Here is a 20,485-nt window from a genome sequence, read left to right as displayed (position 1 = left end):
GTGCATATGGTGTTGTCACCATATTTCTTTTTCCCTTTTTAATTTAGTGGTGCAGGGTCTAAAAGCGTCCCTGAAGCCCCAGGTTGGTTTCCAGAGCCTCCCCTCGCTGGGAGTGGGTGGTGCCCCCCCAGGCAAACCAGCCTGGGGTGTGCAGGGGCAGGGCAAACTCTTGACATCTCAAAAACAGCAGGARTCACCAGCTGGTTGTGAGACACCAGACATCCCCATCAACCCATCGATTTGCTCTGTGTTAGCGAATGGAGAGTCTTCATGAAGAGCTAACAGCAGCGGGCTGTTATCCACCAAGGTCAAGTCCACAGCACTAAATGAAATAGGCCAAGGACCCTTCTATAGCTTTGACGACAACTGACACCATGCACCCCTAAATTTTCCTGTCCTCGCCTTTCCTCAGAAAAAGGGGCTGATGTGTCTCTACTGCCCCTGGGACCAGTCTTGGTATTCCCGATCCTTGCCTGGAAGAGTGCTGACTGGCACAGGGTAAAACCAAAGCAGGAATCATGCTAATTACATGTCGATCATGGTCAAGCCATGGAGCAAGTCCACTCCGGTGGGCTTTCCCCAAACACGTACCCACTCTGCTTCCCTTGTTTAAATGATAGATAGACCTCAGATCTTAATCAGTATTTCAAAGGATGAGCTAAGAGTATGAGCTAAGAGCACTAAATGTGCAGGCTAACAGCTTACAGTACCTCCTAGCCTTTGGAGTGGTACACTTTGTTCAGCTACACAAATCATGTAACACTGTGTTTATACTATTCTGTAAGGCTGTATATGCACTAGTAAATTTAACGTGCTCAGCATTACTCTCTGGAACTAAGGCCAATGAGTATTGAATAGCACATGTACACAACATTAAATTTTTTTAGCCTGCAAACAGAGCAGCTGCAACCAAACCAGCTCTTAGGAAAAGTCGCTGGCCATGCTCACCCCTGAACCGTGTCCAGGAGCTGTCTGGGAGACAGCTAGTCTGCCCCATGGTGAGACTGTGCCAGGTACCATTATAATGATTTAACAGACAAGAAAATTGATTCCCAGTGCYTGCCAATGTTCCCTCTTAGTTTCATGCATGGGTACTGACCAAACTTAACTTTCCAACCAGCTCACAGCTTGCAGAAATGAGGGAGGCCATGATTTACAGAAGATACAGCAATATCTGATTAAGGTAATCCCTCCTCTGCCCCCATCTTGTTCCTTTTCCTGTGTCACAGCGTACCAGCCTCCAAGGTGTGCACACAAATGCTCATGAGGATGTGCTGTGAGCCAGGTTGGGAACTGATCCAACTTTAAACACCAAAAAAAAACACCCCAAATTTAATTTTTTTTTTTCAACTGTCGTCAGTTTAGAGACACAAATGAGTGYCCAGGGAAGGGATATCGCAATTGTACACCGCCATGAGAGATAAACTATTGTCAACTCGTGACCTGAGAAAAGATAATGGATTATATTACTGAAGYGCTGAACAGCAGTTCTCCCAAATAGGGTTCACACCTGCCTCGTCTGTGGGGCGCAAAAAGCTGAATTTGAGGAAGGGGGTTATGGTGGGTTTGTCTTTGCAAGCACATAGCTAAGATGAACTGGGTAGAGATTAGATGTGTTTTCCTGAAGGTGTGAGCTCAACCTTAGGAAAGTGCTGAATAAAGGGATAAATAATTAGTGATGGATAGCACGTTCGCCAAGTCCATTAGCTGTAAAGAAAAGCAAACCTGCAGCATGCGTAGCTGGAAAGAAAAGCAAACCTACAGCATGCTTCACATTCCTTTGCTGCATTTTCCTGCCTCACAAAAGTGTCCCTGCGACCCTCTCACCAAGGCAGCCCACGCTGCTGTCTGTCAGGGGGCTCCCCTCCAGTGCAGGGCTGCTTCGTGTCTCATTGGGGACTGGCATTTCCAATCAATTAGACATGTCACCGGTGAATTTCTCTGCTAATTGCTGGAGTTTATTATGTCTAAAGCCAGGTTAAACGCAGAATTCCTGAGGTTAAATGGGGTCACGCAGACAATCAGTTCCACATTTTGCATAGTGAAGGAGCCCCCCATAATCCGTCACTGCCAAGCGGTTTATAATGACCAGCCTGCCAGTTCATGGCTCGAGGCAAGAGCCTTGGGGTTAGATATTGCTCTTAGGGAGAGACAGAAAAAGTCTGAAACAGCAAGGAAAATGGCCATTTTGGTGACGATTCTAGCACAGACACGTGAAAGGAGCCAACAACCCTTGGTGTCTTAGGGCAAAGGAGATGGGTTTCCTTTACACGTCAAGCAGCTCGCAGAGAGCAAGAAGAGACTTTCTTTAGACTAGCTTCTGGGTCTGATCCAGTCGCCAAATGCCCTTCGGTTTCAAGGGTGCCGAGTGAGGGCACAAGGAATGCAAAGGTGCTCGGTTTGCACAGTGAGGTGGAGCGGGTAAGGATTCGTACTCCACATCCCACAGGCTGCTCAGACCTGGGCTGTGAACTCCGCTGCCTGCCTCTTCACCCCTCTTTGCCTGGTGACGAATGCATGGTGGTAAGAGGACAGCAGGGAGAGCCGGAGAGGTCTGTTTATGAAAACCAGAGCACACAGCTCCCTTCAGAAGAAAATAACAATGTTTCCCCATCTGTTTTGGAGACCAGAGGGTTTCCAAATCTCTCTTGGCTCATTTCGACACCACATCCTGTGGGTGAAAGATGTCTTGTCCCTTACTAACATTTTGCTCTGAGCTGTCTGTAGCAAAGCATGAAAAAATTCAGCCCAGCCAGAGCACACAGGGAAGCTCAGAGTGCTCAATGTTTGCAGTAGCAGCTGTCTGAAGAGCCTTGCCTAAATGTCAACACTGTTTTCAGAAACAATTACAGGGAATGCAAAAATAGCAATCAGGGAGTTACGTACATATTCTCCATCCAATGTCTGGGAGATCAGTTTGTTCCATGGAGAAGCCAAAAGAGGATTCCTCTAACTACTGGCCCTGCAAACTCTTCTTGAGATGTTTCCTCCTCCTCTGTGTGACTTCCAAGCCCTTACCTCTGTTGCAGTTTGACATAGCTGGGTCAAAAGTAGCAGACTTTGCAGGTCTGATCCAAGTGTCTCTCCTCAGACTAGCTCCTCACTTGGATCAGACCAGACATCCAGACAGGACACATAGGTGACATCCAGACTGGAAAACTTTCCAATCTTCCCTTCCAGATCTTATACTGGGAATGTTCCCACCCAAAAAACCTGCACAGCAAAGCCCTTCAGATCCTGCTCCAATAGAACGGACATCAGGACACCTTCCATTCTCCCTCCTCCTTTGCTTTGGCAGACATCCTCTCCTCTCTCCTCTGCAAGGAGGCACAGTTCAGACATACCAGTCTAATGACATTTCAGGACTTGGCTTTCTAGTCCAAGTCCTTCTTTTTTTTACTGGCACCTCCTCTGTCTGACAACAAACTTATTCCACCTGTTAGGAAAACTGTCACACACTTGATGTTTCCAGAGTACTTCCTCATTAAAACAACTGTGGATGGGATTCAGGATCAAAGCCAAAGGAGAAAAAAATAGCACTGCTGCAGTGATACTGAGCCCCTTAGCTACATCTATACTACCAACAAAACAGGCAGTCTCTGAGCCTGAGCACTGTTAAATTCTCCATGATCTCTTGCATGGGTTTGACAACCCAAATAGCAGTCTATCAGGTAATGTCCGAGAATGGCTTGGGGTTTTTATTGGCTTGGGGTACCATTGCCGGTACCCAATTTGGATGGGGCTACTCCTCTTTCAGGAGAGTAAGAGAACTGAGCTCTGCAGGCATAGGCTATACCGTGCCATTTGGTCTCAGGGCCAAAGAATGGTCACTGGTTCACTGTAGATACTGGTATAGTTCCTGGGGAGGTTGCCTTGCTTTGATGGAGATGGGGTCAATGCCAACTTCTGCCTACGTCTCCTGCTCAGATGTAAAGCCAGTGCTCTGTGAAGCCAGGCACAGAAACCAAACTTAAATGAATCATCCTGGAGATGACACTTCACCAAAACATGTTCCTGACATGATGCTTCGAGGAAACACATGGTTACGTGTGCCCTTTGGGACTGAAACTACTGATCAGTGAATTTCAAAAGAGCATGGAAGGTTCATTCCAGATTAAGCTGCCCAGACTATGTCACAAGAATAATGATCTTATATTAACACACAGTCTTTCATCCTCAACAAATCCAAATCACTTTATAAGCTCATGAGTACACCACAGAGGCATTAATGGATCCAGGCTTTCACAGAATTGACATAAGAGCAGTTTCATACACAGGAGTTCAGGTCTAGAGGACAAGAAGAACCCATTCATCAAGTGAATTCGAGGAAAAGATTTCTAGGGAGTCAGAGTGGGAGTGAATAGTGCTTGGACTGGGACAAGACAATAGGACTAAGAGTTTAAGGATCATGTTTCAAAGACTCTCAACTTCACTTTGACTCTTATTCAGGCAATGGCATGTGGGGCATTTGGCAGACAAATGGTCCTGTAGGAGTACGACACCCACTGAAAGGACAGACAGCCACCTACTGACTTATCAGCACAACCTTCTGCCTTGATTAGCTAACTGCTCTTTCAAATCTTTCCAACCACCAGAAAACCCTGGAATCACTGTGTTTGTCATATGGAAGCAATCACAGCTACGTGTCAGGACTTCAGGGGATCATTATTACAGCAGTGGGTGTCTCCCTGGAGYGCACTGTCCATCTACACATGCGTGCTTCCATGGACTCTGCAGGCTAAGCCTGCAGTACAAACAGAAATACAAATAAACCCTGTACATCAGAGTCGTGGCCAAGCGCTCAGCTCACTGACTCAAACTATCTTCCTAAAGGAAAAGAAAAAAGAAAAAATCAAAGCAAGGCAAAAATGAGTTAGCTATCAGGGATTCCCATTACCTCCCCATCCAGTTAGGAGACACTACAAGAAGATCATTTTCAGGGTACTTGAGTACACTTGCTTCCAATCACAACTGGAAAATACTGTACGACATTAAAGTACCCTTTTAATAGAAATGAACATATACATCAGCTTGCATATCAAGGGCAAATTCTGGGCTGGATTTGATTTGCCTGGCCCTAGCACACAAGGGATAGAGACTATGTCAGCTAGTATAAAGTGATCAGATATATTTAGCAGGAACCTAAAGCAAGGAAGAACCAAAATAAAGTGTGCAGAAGGCACAGCAAATTGCAGGACACTTTAAAAAGTTCTCCCTGAGTCTAACAACAAAATGGCTATTAATCCCTGCTAACAAGGAACATACTTAGGAGTTCAAAGGTATCACACATAAAATAGAAAAGGCATTATAAGATGATAACTCTGTGCACTAATGGTGTAAGGAAATGCCCTAAGAGACCACATACTTTCTTCAAAGAAAGTAATAAGATACATGAGCCTGCAATGGAAGCAACTTTAGAGGCATATTTAAAATGCAATGATTAAGAGAGAGTCCCTGACAGCCGCAGGGCACCGATTCGGAAAAGCACTCAAGCATTTGCTGGATTTAAAAGCTTAAACCCAAGAGGTATGGAAATGCCTACACTCAAGGCTTTCCTGAGTCAGGGCCTCCGTTTGCTCTACCAGAATCCTCCCTCCCTGGGAGCACTGGTACCCAGGCTGAACTCAAGTGGAATACCAAAACAGTGAGATGATTAACTACTTGTGCTTTAAAGTGACCTGCAAATGTAAGGTCTGTGCAAGGCAGCAGAGAGGAGGAGACCTGGCTGTCAGTGAGATTGGAGGAGACAGGTGTTTAATGGAGTCCAGGATTACAGATCTGCCAGGCTTCACATGTAATCACCAGCTTCTTAGATTTCCTCTCTTTCTTCTCCCCTTCTTCTGGCTCTATTACAGGGTCAGGGGCCAGAGGAGGGGATGATGGAGATTTTCAGATTTGCAGCTAAATTCCTTGAGCTGCCCTTAATACTCTGACCTATTCCCAGCTGCAACCACAACCTGCTACTCTGGTGGGGCTCAGAGGGATGGGAGTAGATTTTTTGTCAAAAAAAGAGGAGGGCTGTGTTTAACTCCAAGGATCTGCCCCATTTCCCCCAAACGAGGCAGTAGTTCTGCTGAGCGGGCTGTTTGATCCGCAGAGGCACAACACTGCCATCAATACTTCCAGATGACCCATGCAAAGCTGTGCTGGACGGCACTGTGCCCCAGGGGAAACGTCTGCACAGCCTCCCACTGGTCATCTGCTCATGCGGATCGATAGTCCCTGCCATTTCTCGCCCAGGGAAATGACGCTACAAATGCCATTTGCATTCATGGGTATTGCTCACTCTTTCCTCCAGTCTTACTTATTTTTGACCTTTGTGCAAGTGGGGAGCTCTCACTGTGGGAAGGCAGAGCTGTTGTGTAGGACCCCACGGGTTAGAGGGACCAATGTTCCCATCTAAAAACACCAGCGAGAGGAGGGGGAAGCCCCGACTGCTGGCTAGGCTGGGTGGCCCATCTCATTCCTCGCATCATGACTCCAGCCAGCCCCCTACAACTGTGCCCACCGCAGTGATACCTTGAGGCAAGGACTTCCAAAGGTGAGTTACAACGTCCTCTGCAGGAGCTCAGTGCCTTTGAATGTCTCCGTTCATCCTCTCGCTCCTGGGCCACCTCTTTCAGAAGCCTGCGGAGGACGCAGCCTGGCGAGAGGACTATTCTTTGGCAAGCAAAGAGATGCATGCTGACATTAGGCATGCTGAAGTTCAAGCCAAATGCAGCTCAGCTCCATGGATGGCAGTCTGAAACTCATAGCTCTGTCCCAGCTAATGGAGGACACATTAAAAAAGGCCTAACTGTAGGATTCAGGCACAAATATGCCACCATGGTGACTGAACACAGGTCTTTTAATAAGAAAGAACATATAAGGCATTAAATCATGTTTTATGTATCTGTATGAACATAAGAGCATCCTGAAGGCTGGCCCAAAGTCCAGCAGGGAAACTGGGAGACTCGGCTCCAGTGCGCTGCTCTGTCGCAGGCTTGTGGTATGACCAAGGATGCTTCAGCCTCCTCTGCCCCTCCACTGCAAAATTTTGTCAGCAGTGTCCTGGTATAGAGGACAGTTACATGGATTCATGTCTTGTCAACAAGCAGGGCTTAGGCTCTGCCCATGGCTAAGATACATTACTCAAACAGCAAAGTACTTGAGCGGCTGTACTTATACACTCCTCCCCAGCTGGATGTTGGCGATGAATGCAATGTGCTTGCAGAGAAGTCATTACTCAAGGATAGGGCAGGTCTGGAAGAGACGGGGCCCTGGCAAGGATAAGTTACTCCAAGCATGAAGCAAGGGGATACCAGTCTGCATGTTGTGTTGCAGCCTTCCTTCCTGTGAAGGACCATCACACTGCTCCCAGCTAGTCCCCTCCAAACTGCCTGAGCTCTTCTAGGTTCCCTCGAGGCAGGACCAAGAGAAAGCAGTGTTTCCAAAGAGGGATTCACCCCTCTATCTGCAGGATGACTATTAAGGGGAGATGAATTATTCTCCCAAGCAACCTTTCTGTCTCTGATGTTTTTAGACAAGCTCAGACTAGATATCTGATGGTTATTTAGCACAAGCAAAAAGAGATGACACCCCTGCAGAAACCAAGGGACATATTCACAGAGCCAAATATGAATTAGACACCTAATCTTATTTGTATCCAGTGACCTCCTTGGGGGTGTGTACTAAAAAGCCAAGGCTGTAAATGGAAGTATAGTACTCGTTTAAGGGCAAAGGGGAGCACTTGAATGCAGTACCAAACTGGCTTACAAAAACACTTCCAAGGCATAAAAAGAGCTTACTTTGAGTATGAAAAGTCCAAGGCTCAGGGATAGGGGGAGATGAAATTCCAGATGCCCATGCATCTCATGTGATAGAGACAGCCCCCAGAGGAAATTCTTCACTTCCCAAAGACAGCTCATTTGGGGCATTGCCAAGACCTTGAAACACTTCCTCAGCTCCTTACCCCAGCCTTTGAGTTATTTACTTCCCTGCTGGAGCACACAACCCACCCAGCAGGAGCTTAAGGGAGTCCCTACTCCCTTAATTATCACACAGATACTTACTCCCAGGATACCCATGTGCTAGCAGCAAATGAGTTAAAAATCAAGCTCAGCTACGACTTTTTGCCATAATGTGCATTATGTTGATAAGGAATTTTTTTCAAGAGAGTCAGCAGCACAGCGTGCTGTGGTTTTGCCAGTGGGCCAAATTGCTTTTATCATTCTTGGCTGAGAAATACAGGCACTCGCAAACGAGTGCATGCTCACTCACACAGTGTCTTTTCCATCCTTAGCTGAGCATCCATGCAGCATGGATGCCTCTGTCGTTTCTCCCAGGGCATCTGACTTCATTTATTGGGCCCTTAAATAGGTGAGGGCAAATGCAAAGGAGAGCAGAGCTAAGTCTCTGGTGTTGCTGAGGGTGCTGAGTGGTATTTGAGGGGCAGGAAAGAAGTCAGAGAGAACAAAAGTTGCCTTTACTGGCAGCTGGGATTTAATTCACTGCTTGCTAGAGATTGACTAAACTCTAGGAACTGTTCTTCCCCGTTTTGTGCAGGACTGCCCAAGAGCAGGGCTGGTTGGCACAGAAATGGGTGGCAGGCCCCCTCTTTTGAAGAATTAATTACTCCAAGGAAGCAAATATATTGTCAGCACCTTCCCAGCTTTCAGCAGTTGAACAGTGAAGTCCTGCAGAAGACCTGAGCATCTCCCAGGAGTGGATGTGCACAGAGGGAGGATTTGGATCATCTTCCACACTACGCACAGTAGCACCTCCTTCAAAAACGAAAGCCACTGTCCCAAGAGCCTACAACACAGCACGGTCAAATGATAGACATCTGCTATAACAGTGCCAAAACTTTGACAGACTTTGACAGCTTTGCCTCTTTTAATTCTCCAGGTCATGGAATCACTAAATTATTGGACAATCTCAGTGTCCCATTTTAAAACAGAATCATTTTTGTCTCTTCTAATCCTGGACAAATGACAAAAAACATGGCCTCCATGCAAGCTGAAGGATTACAAACAAATAAACAAAAAAAACCCCAAGCAAACAAATAAACAAACAAAACCCTTGAGTTATTTTTAAAGTTTATGATCCTGAGCCAGGGGACAAGCTCAGACTGACAATTCCCTGGAAACGGACTCTCCAAAACCAGGAGTTAATGTTAATTGAAATCTTGTGCAAAGACCACATTCGAAGAAATTAAGCTGCAGTTAAGTAAAGTTATTAATGAATGCTCTAACTAATTGATATGGTTGCATAAGCAGCAAACCAGATTTTAATCAGTGGTCATGAAATCAGAAGTAAACTAACCAGTCACTACCTCTTCCTTTTCAGCTAATTTGCACAAGATAATTCTATTGCAGATAGTGACTCAGCAGCAAAAGGAAGAAGAATAAATCTCAGGAGACAAATAGGTATAAACCTTCCCCATTTTAATGAGAAACAGACACAGAGTGGCCCAAAAGACCCTGTCAACATGATTTGTGATACTGTTACTTAATTTTTACCAAATGTAGTTTCTGCCATGCTTTAGTTTAAGTGCATATTTATTTGATATTTCATTGGCAAAGTTTAAAAGAGCCCCAAAAACGCCCATCTGCTTCTGGTATACATGACCCTACCAGTCTCACCTTCGATATACTGTGAATGGTTTAGGAAGCGATAGCAGTACTCAGATGGGAGTTATTCTCAGATCATGGATGTCATTCTGCTAGTTTACAGGGAAGAAGCACAACTTTCTGCAGGAGTGAGAAGCTGACTTACTTGCACAAAACAAACCTGCTTGCACAGCGAGGACAGCAAATATCCTTCCTTGTGTCAAACTTAGGGTCGTTCATAAAACGTTTGCAGAACAGTCTCTTCCCTATCCGTTAGTAAACCAAAACCAGGAGGCAACTCAAAAGCCTTGGAATTTTAATAATAATAAATTGGGGGCTCTTGCTGTTTGCCTTCTGGTTTTTGAGCCTTCAAGTTCGCTTCTTCTAGCTCTTCCCTTTGATCCTGCTATATCAAAGGAGAGCCGAGATTCTCATGTCTTGGAGTTGCTTCCAGGTGCTGTGTCAGCTTTGCAAAACACACTCAGCACTGTGAGATGTCCAGGAGTCTGACATGCAATAGCAGAGTTATTTAGGGGGAGATCGAGTTGGTTTTCCAAAAACTAGTCCAATACTATGCCATGAAAATGAGCATCACGCCCATCCTGACATCCATAGCTGGGCTGCTTGTGCCCTTCAACACCGAAGCCTCAAAGAGGCAAGAAGACATGGTCGGCCCACAGTGTGGAGGCAGCTGGAAGGAAGAGAGAGAAAATGCAAGGGAGAGGAGGAGTAACAGAAAACAAGCTGCAAATCTGCAAATGAGAGGACAGGGCAGTAAAGAGAAATGGGATTTGAGAGAGAGGCAGGAATAGTGGAAAAGGGGTGAAAGAGGCATTTCAACTCAATCCGCTGAGAGACCTCTAAGGAGCTTGTAGGCTCAGGTCTCTCATTTGGGAAGAGAAAGAGAGTCAGAAAGAGGGTCTGAGAAGAGGAGGGACCAGAAGAAGCACATGCATGTGTGCTGGGAAGCAGAGGAGATAGAGAAAAACTGCAGACATCCTTCCCTTGCTGGCCTTCTCCTCCAGCAGCATCTCCCATCTGCTTCCCATCCCCTCGGATCAGTGTGCGAGGCAGAGGGCTCTCAGGTCCTCCACACACCAGAAAGACAGAAAAAGAAACAGTACAAGCCTCCAAAGTGCCAATATCCCCATGACCCCAAGGAAAACACCTCGATGCACTGAAACTGCTGATAAAAAAACCCTGCCAAATTGATGGTGGCAAAGAGAGGGAGATGCAGGGACAGATAAGTGAGGAGATGAGAGTCTGGAGCAGCTACCTCCCGGCCACTGCTGCATGAGACCTCCTGCTTGATGGGAGGCAGCCGTCCTGCTTGTAACTCCCTCAATGCCCTTCGTGAAGGCTGGGACTAAATGGCAGATCTGATAAATCTTGACAGATCCAGCACAAGCACCAATCCTTCCCTGCTCTGTCAATAGGGACTTGAAACATACGTTCTCGCTGCTTTATTATATGCCTGCACCTTGGTGAAATAATGGAGCCTTTGTATACTGTGTCTCTGGGTCTTGGTGACAAATCTTTCCCTCTGCCTCATTCAATCAATCTCCATATAAAATATATATTTTTATATAATGGAGCCCTTCTGCTAGTGAAAGGCTGCTGCATCCTGTTCCTAAGAGCGCCACACATCTGATAGCACTGACAAGTACTGCTTGTCATATTTTGGTGTTCAGAGGCGCCGTGTGAAAGCACCAGTATCAGCCACAGGCAGCAGGCTGAGCTGCTCTCCTTTCCCCTTGGAGCCTCCATGGGGAGGGGGATCATTGCACCCGTGGAGTATAGCTCAAGATGAAAGCCCCCAGTTTCATCTTGAAAACCCACAGGAGGAGGAAACCTCCTTCACCAGCGACTAGGACCAGCCCTGGCCCCCGGCTGCCTTTGCAAAGGTTGCAGGGAGCCATCACCCCTCTAATCGCCCATCTCCACTCGTGATGCTTACAGGAGGCACCATCAGCCTTATTGTTCCTAGCGAAGGCAAATGCCTGCGCCCACTCTCAGCCACCCCTCCTCTACCCATCAAGACCCTGAAAATGCTAATTCATCCTAACACTTGAAGTGCGTTATATCATGAGCACACAGATAGCAACCTCATTGCCACGACAGCAGCGCTGTCATTTGCACTGCTTGCTACGCTGCAGATAAAATCAGAGACAGACAAAGGCTTATGTCATGTTGAATGTTTCACAAAATCAGATCAGATTTAAAATAATAACCGTCCATGACCTTCTTCACTAACCTCTCCCATACAGACACCCTTGGGCTTCAAAGAGGGGGGGAGAGGATCTGATAAATCACAGGGGACTCAGGACTCCTGGGTTCCCTAACTAGCACCTCCAACAACTTGTGGCCTTAAGAAAACTACCTAACCTGTGCTTCAGAATAGCCAGTTGCAAAATGAGTCTGCTTGTGTAACAATCAGGAAAGTGCAGGCAGTCAAAATATCAGCAAGAATATGTTCTTAGAAATTCCTGGGGGGGAAATAAATTGCTACTTTTATTCCAAGTTTCATTTTTTAGGGACTGGGAGGCAAGAATCGAGTGAACAGTGTGACAGAGTAGCATACGTTAGTCTTAGAGAGAATCAAGAGAGCTCCAGTGTGCATTAAAAGTCCAACCAGCCCAAAGGAGATAAACATCCTTCAGGGCCCTGTAAATCTGAGGACCTGTACAGAGCCAGTGGTGATATCTGAGGAGACTTGTTGCTAAACTGCATAAAAAGGACATTCTGGGCAACTCTGAAGTCAACAGGTTGTTTATTGACATATTGTCACACTGAAGGGCTTTGACCGTGGGGGGAACCCTATTCTGCTCAAAAAGGAGGAAGGACAGGCGGAGTAAAGGGGTGAGAAAGAGGAGCAGTGTCTTGTCCAAGGACTCTCAGCAGAACCAGGAGCTCATCACCTGCCTCCACCTTCCCACCCCAGCAGGGCCATCCACGGTGATGCCGTAAAGCCACCTCCTGACCAGCGTGGGACCTGCGCACACCCTTCATCACCCTCAAAGGGTCAACCAGGCTCAGTCACTGTCCTCAGCTTTTGCCAAGCCCCATTAGAGAAGGGACCCATCGGTGAGTCCACTCATCAGTGGGTCCACTCACTGGTGGACAAGGGTGTTGCTGGGACCTGTTCCATCTTGGCACTGAAGATAACACCCCATCCTTGCCAGGCACGGAACAGGTGAGACAGCAATGCCCACTGTCACCACATCCCTTCTCCAGAGCTATCGTCATTTCGCAGCCTCTCTAATGAAGATGAATGTACGGAGCCGCTCCCCTCTCCGCTCCGTATCTGAGGTATAAATATTCATAGCTCAGGGAGAGGGCAGGAAACACAGGAGACCTCACAGAAACACAAAACATTTTAAGTAAAATGATTCCAGCAGAAGAAATGACAGTCATAAATAGCCTGGAAACTATAACTCCCCTATCCCTTTGTAGGAGGCAAAAGGGAAGTCAGTCAGTAATATCTGAGCTCCTGCCCCTTGGCAAGAGCTTGGGAAGAACCACAGCAACCCTGCTAACCACCCAAAAAACACACATATCCTTGCCTTACGGGCCAGGAAGAAACTCCTCCCAGATAAGGTAAAGGTTAATAATTTCAGTGTGAGCCACAGCCTGGAAAACAGCCACCTGAAGAGGATGTGAGGAGGGTCTTTAAATCATGGCGGGTGAAGAGGTAGTGATTATTCACTGTTGTTTTGTATAAGACAAGAATTAGTGAGCATCATACGATATAGTCAGGCAGCAGGCTTCAAAAAAACACAGTGCTTTTTCTCACAGTGCCTAGTTAAACTGCGGAGGTCACTAAATGATGGAAAAGCCCAAAATAAGCCAAGGAAAGCAAAACAACAATTGGATACTTTTCTGGAAGAGAAGACCAGTAGGTGCGATCTGTGGCTCAGTAAGTCCCTAAAGTGTGATAGCAAAAGACAGTCTGGGGCAGGAACACCCTACATTTTCTTAATCTCTGTCCCTAGACATCCTCTAATGATCCCTAGGAGAGGCAGGGTGGGAGAGGGGAGGGAACAGAGCAGGCCATGTCCATCCCGGAGACTGCTGTCAGCCACCGCAGCACAATGCTGGCAGAGGGTGGGAGCAAAGCAAACAAGTGTAGGTGGGAGTTTGGTGCTAGGGAGCTGGGCAATGCTGCGAGGATGTCCCTCTGCTCAGAAAGCGCTGCTGGAACGTGTCCTCCCAAGCAAGACAGATCCTCCAGGCAGCTTGTCAAGGGAATAGGAAACCAAGTGGGTGTTTTATGTTTGGTGCTACTTGCATGATCCAAGGGCAGGTAGGTACTGTTCTCTCAATGAGACATTGAACCCCAATGTATGAGGTGACTGGCAGCTTCCAGCTGAACCGAGACTGCACAGCAGGGTACCTGCCATCACCCTGCCACAGCCCCTCACCCATCCCCTTTGTCTGAGGATCCTAAAGCTCTTCACAAGCACATGTGAATCAGCCAGTTATAAAACTTAAAGTCCTTGCACATCCACAAACTAATCACATACAATAAATTTCTTCATGCAAAGTTTGCACTTGCTCCTCCCACGCCAAGCAGCAAACTTTGTAAGACCAAGCACTTTGCTGAAAATCATCCAGGCTTCCACGCTGAACACCCAGATTGGCCCTTCCCTGAAATCTGGCTGCTAATATTTTCAATAATAATAGCAATAACACAACAGGAATTTCAGCCTAAACTTAGCCTGTACCCTGGCAAGCAATGTCCCACACTCTAGATCACTGAGCCTCAATGAGGTTTCAGCTTCTCCAAATACTCCAGTTGGAGTCGAATGATTCAGTGTTACACTTACCCACTCTATCCATATCTGTGGCAGATGCATCCACAGTTTGGATGGGGGTGGAGAGCAATGTGGTATGCATATGCAGCAGCAATTCCCTGTCATGTAGCCAGCAGTACGTGTACTGCATAAGGCAATACTGGGGGTGGTTTCTACCCCCTTAGTTCTCTGCCCTGGCCTCTCTATAATCTGCATCAGTGTAAAAATTTAATGGCATCTAAGCACAAAAATCCATGAGATAATTAACAAAGCATAAGTATCTTTGTAGTAGTAGTTTGTTGCATTCACTCTCAGAATATCAGATGCAACTCCGATGTCCGTATTACGATCAAGCTAAAAGTTCTCAAAGCATCACAGACTGGTGGGGTGCCCTACCTGCTTCTCAGACATGATGTACAGGTGTTCATGGTCCACTGAAAAGGCCATATCCCGTAATATGGGGCCAGCATCCACCACCTGCACAATCTCATACTCCAGCGTGTTCTTGGTGGGGCCGTCCACTCGAATCTGCAAAGCAAAAGTAGAAAAAGATTATATTTTTTTTTCCTTCCACAGAGACTGTAGAATAATCACTGGAGAAATGCATTGCGGTCCATGTCTTCTGGACAGCAACCACTGTCATCACAAACTAAATTTGTTCCCTGCCTCCTTACTTAAAGGCTAAAGCAGGTTAACTGCTTCTGCTGGTCTCATCATCCCAAGGTAATTGTAGAAGAGCAATCCAGAGCCTGCTCACTTTTCTCCAGTCCTATTGCAGTATTGCTATTGTTGTCTGGACAAATCTACTGAGCTAAATATGATGGCCCAAAGGGTAGAATTTGAGGCAATGATGAGCAAAAGAGAAAAAACACACAGGAGTGTGCAGGACTGACTCACTCAAATGCTGGTCAGAAACTATTATTGTTTTTATTGCTAATATGCCATGGGGTAATGTGTTACTGTAGAGCATACAATACAACAAAAACTATTTGTCTTGTTGATTACATATATCTGTTATTGAAATCAGTCCTGAACAAATATGGCACGTTATAATCCCAGCCACATCTCGTAACAGGTTGTCACTTAGGAATGTCATTAACAAAAATTGTGAGAATGAACCAGACTGTTAGTCCCAGTCACTTTCTTGACAGTGACCCAGTGCTACAGAAGAATGTGCACAAAACTCCACAGGTTTCTTTACCTGTCTAAAAACAATTTCTAGAAATTGGGTTAAAACTCGGATGCAGGAGGTTTCTAATCCCTTCCAATAGTTTAATCACAATTCAGGATAATCTAGCTATCCATAGGAATGCTGGGTTCCTCTGTCAGTCCTATTGGGATCTGTACTTCAGCAGACTCCATGGCCATGCCTTCCACAGATGAAAACACATTGCTTATCTCCCTTGCTATCTTTTGAATGTGTTGCTTTTTGGCTTTAGAGAATCTTCTACCCTGCAGCAACCAAACACATCAGTGCTCTTCCCTAGAAGAAGAAAACAAGTTGTAGTGGATCTGCCTTGTACTCCATATTCACGGTCTCCATATCTTCCTGACTAAAGTAGAACAAAGGCTCCCAGTCCCTGGGTTGCACTTGTGTAGTTTCATAGATGAGCAAAAAGCATCTTTTCCACCCAAAGGAAATAACAAGCCACAAAGAAATAATGGCACCAAGATCCATTCCCACTGTTCCCTGGCACATAGTCCATGAGTTTATTCCTTCTGTATCAACCTTTCAGCCAAGAAACTGAGATTGAATCATCCTCTATATTAGAATGTCAAAGAGAAAGGAAGGGAAGCAAAAGAGAGAGAATGACAAAGGGTCTGGGAAGCCGGTATGAACAAAGGGCAGCAATGATATACGGGTCCTCATCATTACCCTTTCCCTGCTCTTCCCTTGCACAGAATGACAATAAAAAGTCCTTATTCCCCTACACAGATAGGGGACATGAGACAAAGAGGAGTTCATGGGACACTGCGACAGCAAAGTGTGTGGACAGGGCTCAAGGATGCTCAATCTGTGCCATCCCTCAGATTTTTCCTCCTCAGGAGGAAGTGGGCACAAGCGCAGGCATTGACTGTTGGGCTGGTTGAAAGGGGCTGGAGGATTTGCAGTTAGTCTGTCATCTTGATGTAGCTGATGATGACAGCGTCATACTCAGCAATGTCCTCACAGAAGGTCGGAGCTCAAAGCCCAAAACCATGTACCCTTTCCTACATGCATCCATTCCTCCTGTCCATTGTGACTGCCTAAGAGGAAAAGGCTCAGTCACGTCCACGGATCCTACTGGATCCCTTTAGCTCATCACAGTCTCTCTGCTTGAAAGTGGTCACTGGTATGATTCACTCAGGAGGACAAGGACATGGAGGCCAATGGGCTCAGGATGAGGCCTTCCTCTTAGGAGAGTCAGGAGAAAGGAAGGAGACACAAAGATGACCCCTGTTTGGGAAGCATGGAAACCTGTCTGTTGGGGCTTTGCCCAGGACAGCTCAAAAGCTCCCAGGCAGAAGCCTTTCATATTTCCCCAAGAAGACTTTTCTGCACCAAATTCTTGCAGTCAGAGAGCACTTGCTGATCTTTGTCTGCTGTTTTAGCTTTGCCTCCCTTGCCAGTCCCTTGTGACTGCTCAGCCCTGTCAGAGGGCTGCAGAAGATCCTTCCTCTCGCTGCTGATCACTGTGCTAAACAAACCTTATGTCTTAGCTGCTTTGACCTTGATTTTTCAGCATCATCAGGGTCAGATCTGTAGGCCTCTAGATAAGTAAGCAGCCAATTATCACCCCAGGCTCAGGCACTGTCCCCAGCTTTTGCCAGGCCCCATTAGAGAAGGAGCTCAAAGACGGAAGAGGCAGGCTGAAGAAATAGCTGGCTGGGGTAACAATCCGTGCAGACAGGAGGCACAGCCCCCAGGGATCTCCCCTATGTGTTTTGTGCAGGTAAAAGATTGCAGAGGTTTCACACCAGGAAAACAGAGATACTTGTAAGTGATTTAACAGCTATTGCTAACCTAATTGCCTGCAAAATCATTATTTTGCAGAGGAGGAGGGAGGGAGGAACAGCGCTTATTCCGTTGTACATGTGCAAGCGCACACACGTGCACTCTTGCACACACACACACACACACACCCAACAACCGTAAGGGCAGAAATCTCTTTCTCTAGTTAAAGCTAGGAACTAAGGAGTTTAGAAAAGAAAATTCAGAAGAAAGCCAGAAAGTCTGGCAGGCATTCATCCACTGCTGCATGCACTACATAGACCATGCAAGGCTGGTGCCAGCAAAGAGGCAGTTATCATAACTTGCAGCCAGGAGCCTGGCCCTTAACTCAAGCCATCCCACATCCTGTTTTAAACTCTGGCCKTCTTATGTTCAGTCCTAGGCAGGGAGCCCAGAGGATCTCCACCTTCCCTGAACATCAGTCTCCGTTCTCAGCACCAAACAACACAACAGCACTTTCTCTTAGAGATAGTTTTATTTTGGCTCCCAGACATCAAGTAGAACCAGGTCATTTGGGTTTGCAAAAAAAAATCAGAGAAGAGCCTATGAAGGGGAAATGAGAAGATTCTCATCAAAGTATGAAAGTGATCATCGCTAAACTCAGGGACAGAGATACAATCTCCAGTTTAGAAAGCTCCCCCGGCTGTCGATTGCTGGCAACGTGAAGCACGCCCCAGCAGTTTGCTCTGTTTTTACACTCCTTTAGCATCAACCACCTGTGAGGCTGGTATACTGAGCTAAATGAAGTTTTTTTCTGATTGAAGCATGATTATTTTTATATTCGGATGTTCTTATTCGGCTGTGGGATTAGAGCCAGACTGAAAGTCCAGTAGGGATTATCTCTTGAATCTGCCACCTGTGCAATGTGGGAGCAGGAAGAGAAGGCAGAAAGGGGCCGAGGTACCTTCAGGACATCACACAGGTCTCCAAATGCTCAGCCCATCACAGCCATCATTCATAGACGGGTGCACACATCTCCACAAACACCTGCCTCACCTTCACCACAGAGATATCTATTCCCGGCGCCTACATGTCTTGTAGACCAACACATGCTCCTTGACCCACAGCAAACCCAGCCTACCATCCTCAGCACCCAAGCCCCCGTCTGCCCTCCTCAGCACATCCACCCTTCAACACAACATGCTGTGTCCCACCCAACACTCCCGCTGTGCCTGCCATCATCACGCACATCCCCAGGACCAGCACACACCGGCTTTTTACCCAACAGCCTGATAAACCTCACGTCCCCACAGTCAACACACATATGCAGAGCATCCGGGACCCGTGGGGCCGCTTCCCTCAGACCAGCATGGCCACTGCAAAAGGTCTTGCCTTAAAGACATTAATCCTGCTTCCCGGGTGGCTGTAGTCACTGGGCTTCGTTCTGCAAAGCCTGCTGCTATTAAAACATCAGCATGATGCTTCCAGAAGGTCAACTACCAAGGGACCTATTCTGGCAGCTGTTTGTTTGTTTGTCTGAACATTATCTAGGTCTGGCTGTTTATTTACGTCCATTGAAGTATCAGACAATAAATATCCTCTCCCAGTAGCAAACAGATGCTTGCACTCGAATGTTCTGGCTAGCGCTTGCTTCAAAACGATCTCCTTAATGAGCAAACAATGCTATTAATCTTTAAAGACACAGGCTCTGGCCTACCCTGAGCTCCCACCCTGGCCATGGCTAGCCCTACAGACATCCTGGCAAGGAGCCCATGGGTCTGGTAGATGAAAGAAGTTAAAAGATACCTTCCATCATTTGACTGATGCTTGTCAGCGTTATCTGGGCCTCCCCAGATGCTTTTGGGTCCACAGCAGGGTGATGCTCAACCACAGTCTGCTGGGCAAACTGGTGGCTGATGCCTCAGTCAGGCTTCTAAGGGTGAGAAGGGGTTTAGAGGTTGACATCATATGCAGCAAGGGCACAACGAGTCCCTTCAAGTCATGGGTGTGACCTCAAAAGGATCAAAAGGGTTAAAGAAAAAGAGTGATGTTGGAGGACGAAGAAGTAAGTGGCACTAACAAGCACTTAGTCCAGTTTTTGGAAGACAAACCAGGGATGTGGCAAAAAGCAAACACATCTAAGCTCCCCAGAGCACCTCAATCACATGCCTTCCAGACTGGAACGTATGGCCTGTCCTGTGATCTGATAGCATAGTTCTCTGCTGATATGTTATTCCTCCACTAAGTTGGATGGGGGTGGTCTCATTTGGAAAGCCTCATTTAACAGATGGGGAGGCTAGGTGAGAAAGAGGTGAAGTGACCTATCATGCCAGTAGCAGAGCTGGAAAGGTCTCCCTGCTCATAAGTCTACATCAGCAAGTAGCACGGTGCAATAGGGGTTGGTTGGTCTGTAGAGGGATACGGTTTGCGTTAAAACCCAGCAACCACACTGCGTGTGCTTTGGGGGCTTTACCTCAGAACCATCATAGCCTGGTCCCACAGACTGAATTAGTGGTTGCAGCAGATTAACACCTTCCAGCTTAGTTAAGCTAGTTTCCAGCTAGAAAAGTTAAGCTCATAAACTTTAGGACAGCCCTCCTATATGAATCACAGAAAATTAAGCATGGACAAGTGTGAGACTCACTTCAAAAGCCAGATCCTTAATCCAATAGTGAGAACCAAACTAAAACACTAATGTAGACACCCAGAGGACCCCTGCTACTACCTCACCTCTATTCTTTAGTTCCAGTACCTTGGACTGGTCATTGGCAGCAAAACAACAAATCCTTTTCACTTTGCTAATTTGAGCTCAACTGTTTCTTACTCTTCTAAAATCATCACTTCCTGCTCAGAATGTCATTGCAGGCCCAGTGGAGTCAAAACTAAACTTGTCCATTAACTTCTCTGTATAAAGCATTTGAAATCCATCCAGGTCTCCGGAGACTGTGGTCAGGAGCAGGATCACAAGCGGGTGAAGACTGGCCAGATGGTCAGCAAGAGCAGACACAAATCAGATGACAGTCATTACAAATAAATAAATGAATAACTAAGCAGAAGAGGAGCTTGGTGAACCATGGCTTACTCAGAAAACCCGTCCCTCCCCATCACTCTGCTTTGTGCAGCGTCAGCAGGCCCTGGGCTGATGCAGTTAAAGGGAATTCGTCACCATC

The 20,485-nt window shown here is 46.6% G+C and overlaps 1 protein-coding gene across 1 annotated transcript in view; it reads right to left on the bottom strand.

The window, feature by feature from the left end:
• The window catches only part of PLXNA4 (plexin A4), a 438,326-nt gene that overhangs the window by 214,543 nt on the left and 203,298 nt on the right, over window positions 1-20,485 (bottom strand). The window contains exon 3 of the mRNA XM_026091208.1: window positions 14,780-14,911. Coding sequence (XP_025946993.1) covers window positions 14,780-14,911 — 132 coding nt within the window. The remainder of the gene's footprint in view (window positions 1-14,779; window positions 14,912-20,485) is intronic.

The sequence above is a fragment of the Apteryx rowi genome, unplaced genomic scaffold (assembly GCF_003343035.1).
Source record: "Apteryx rowi isolate R43461 unplaced genomic scaffold, aptRow1 scaffold_9, whole genome shotgun sequence".
Lineage (NCBI taxonomy): Eukaryota > Metazoa > Chordata > Aves > Apterygiformes > Apterygidae > Apteryx > Apteryx rowi.
Note: the sequence above shows the minus strand (reverse complement) of the source record. Positions and strands in the feature narration are given on the sequence as shown.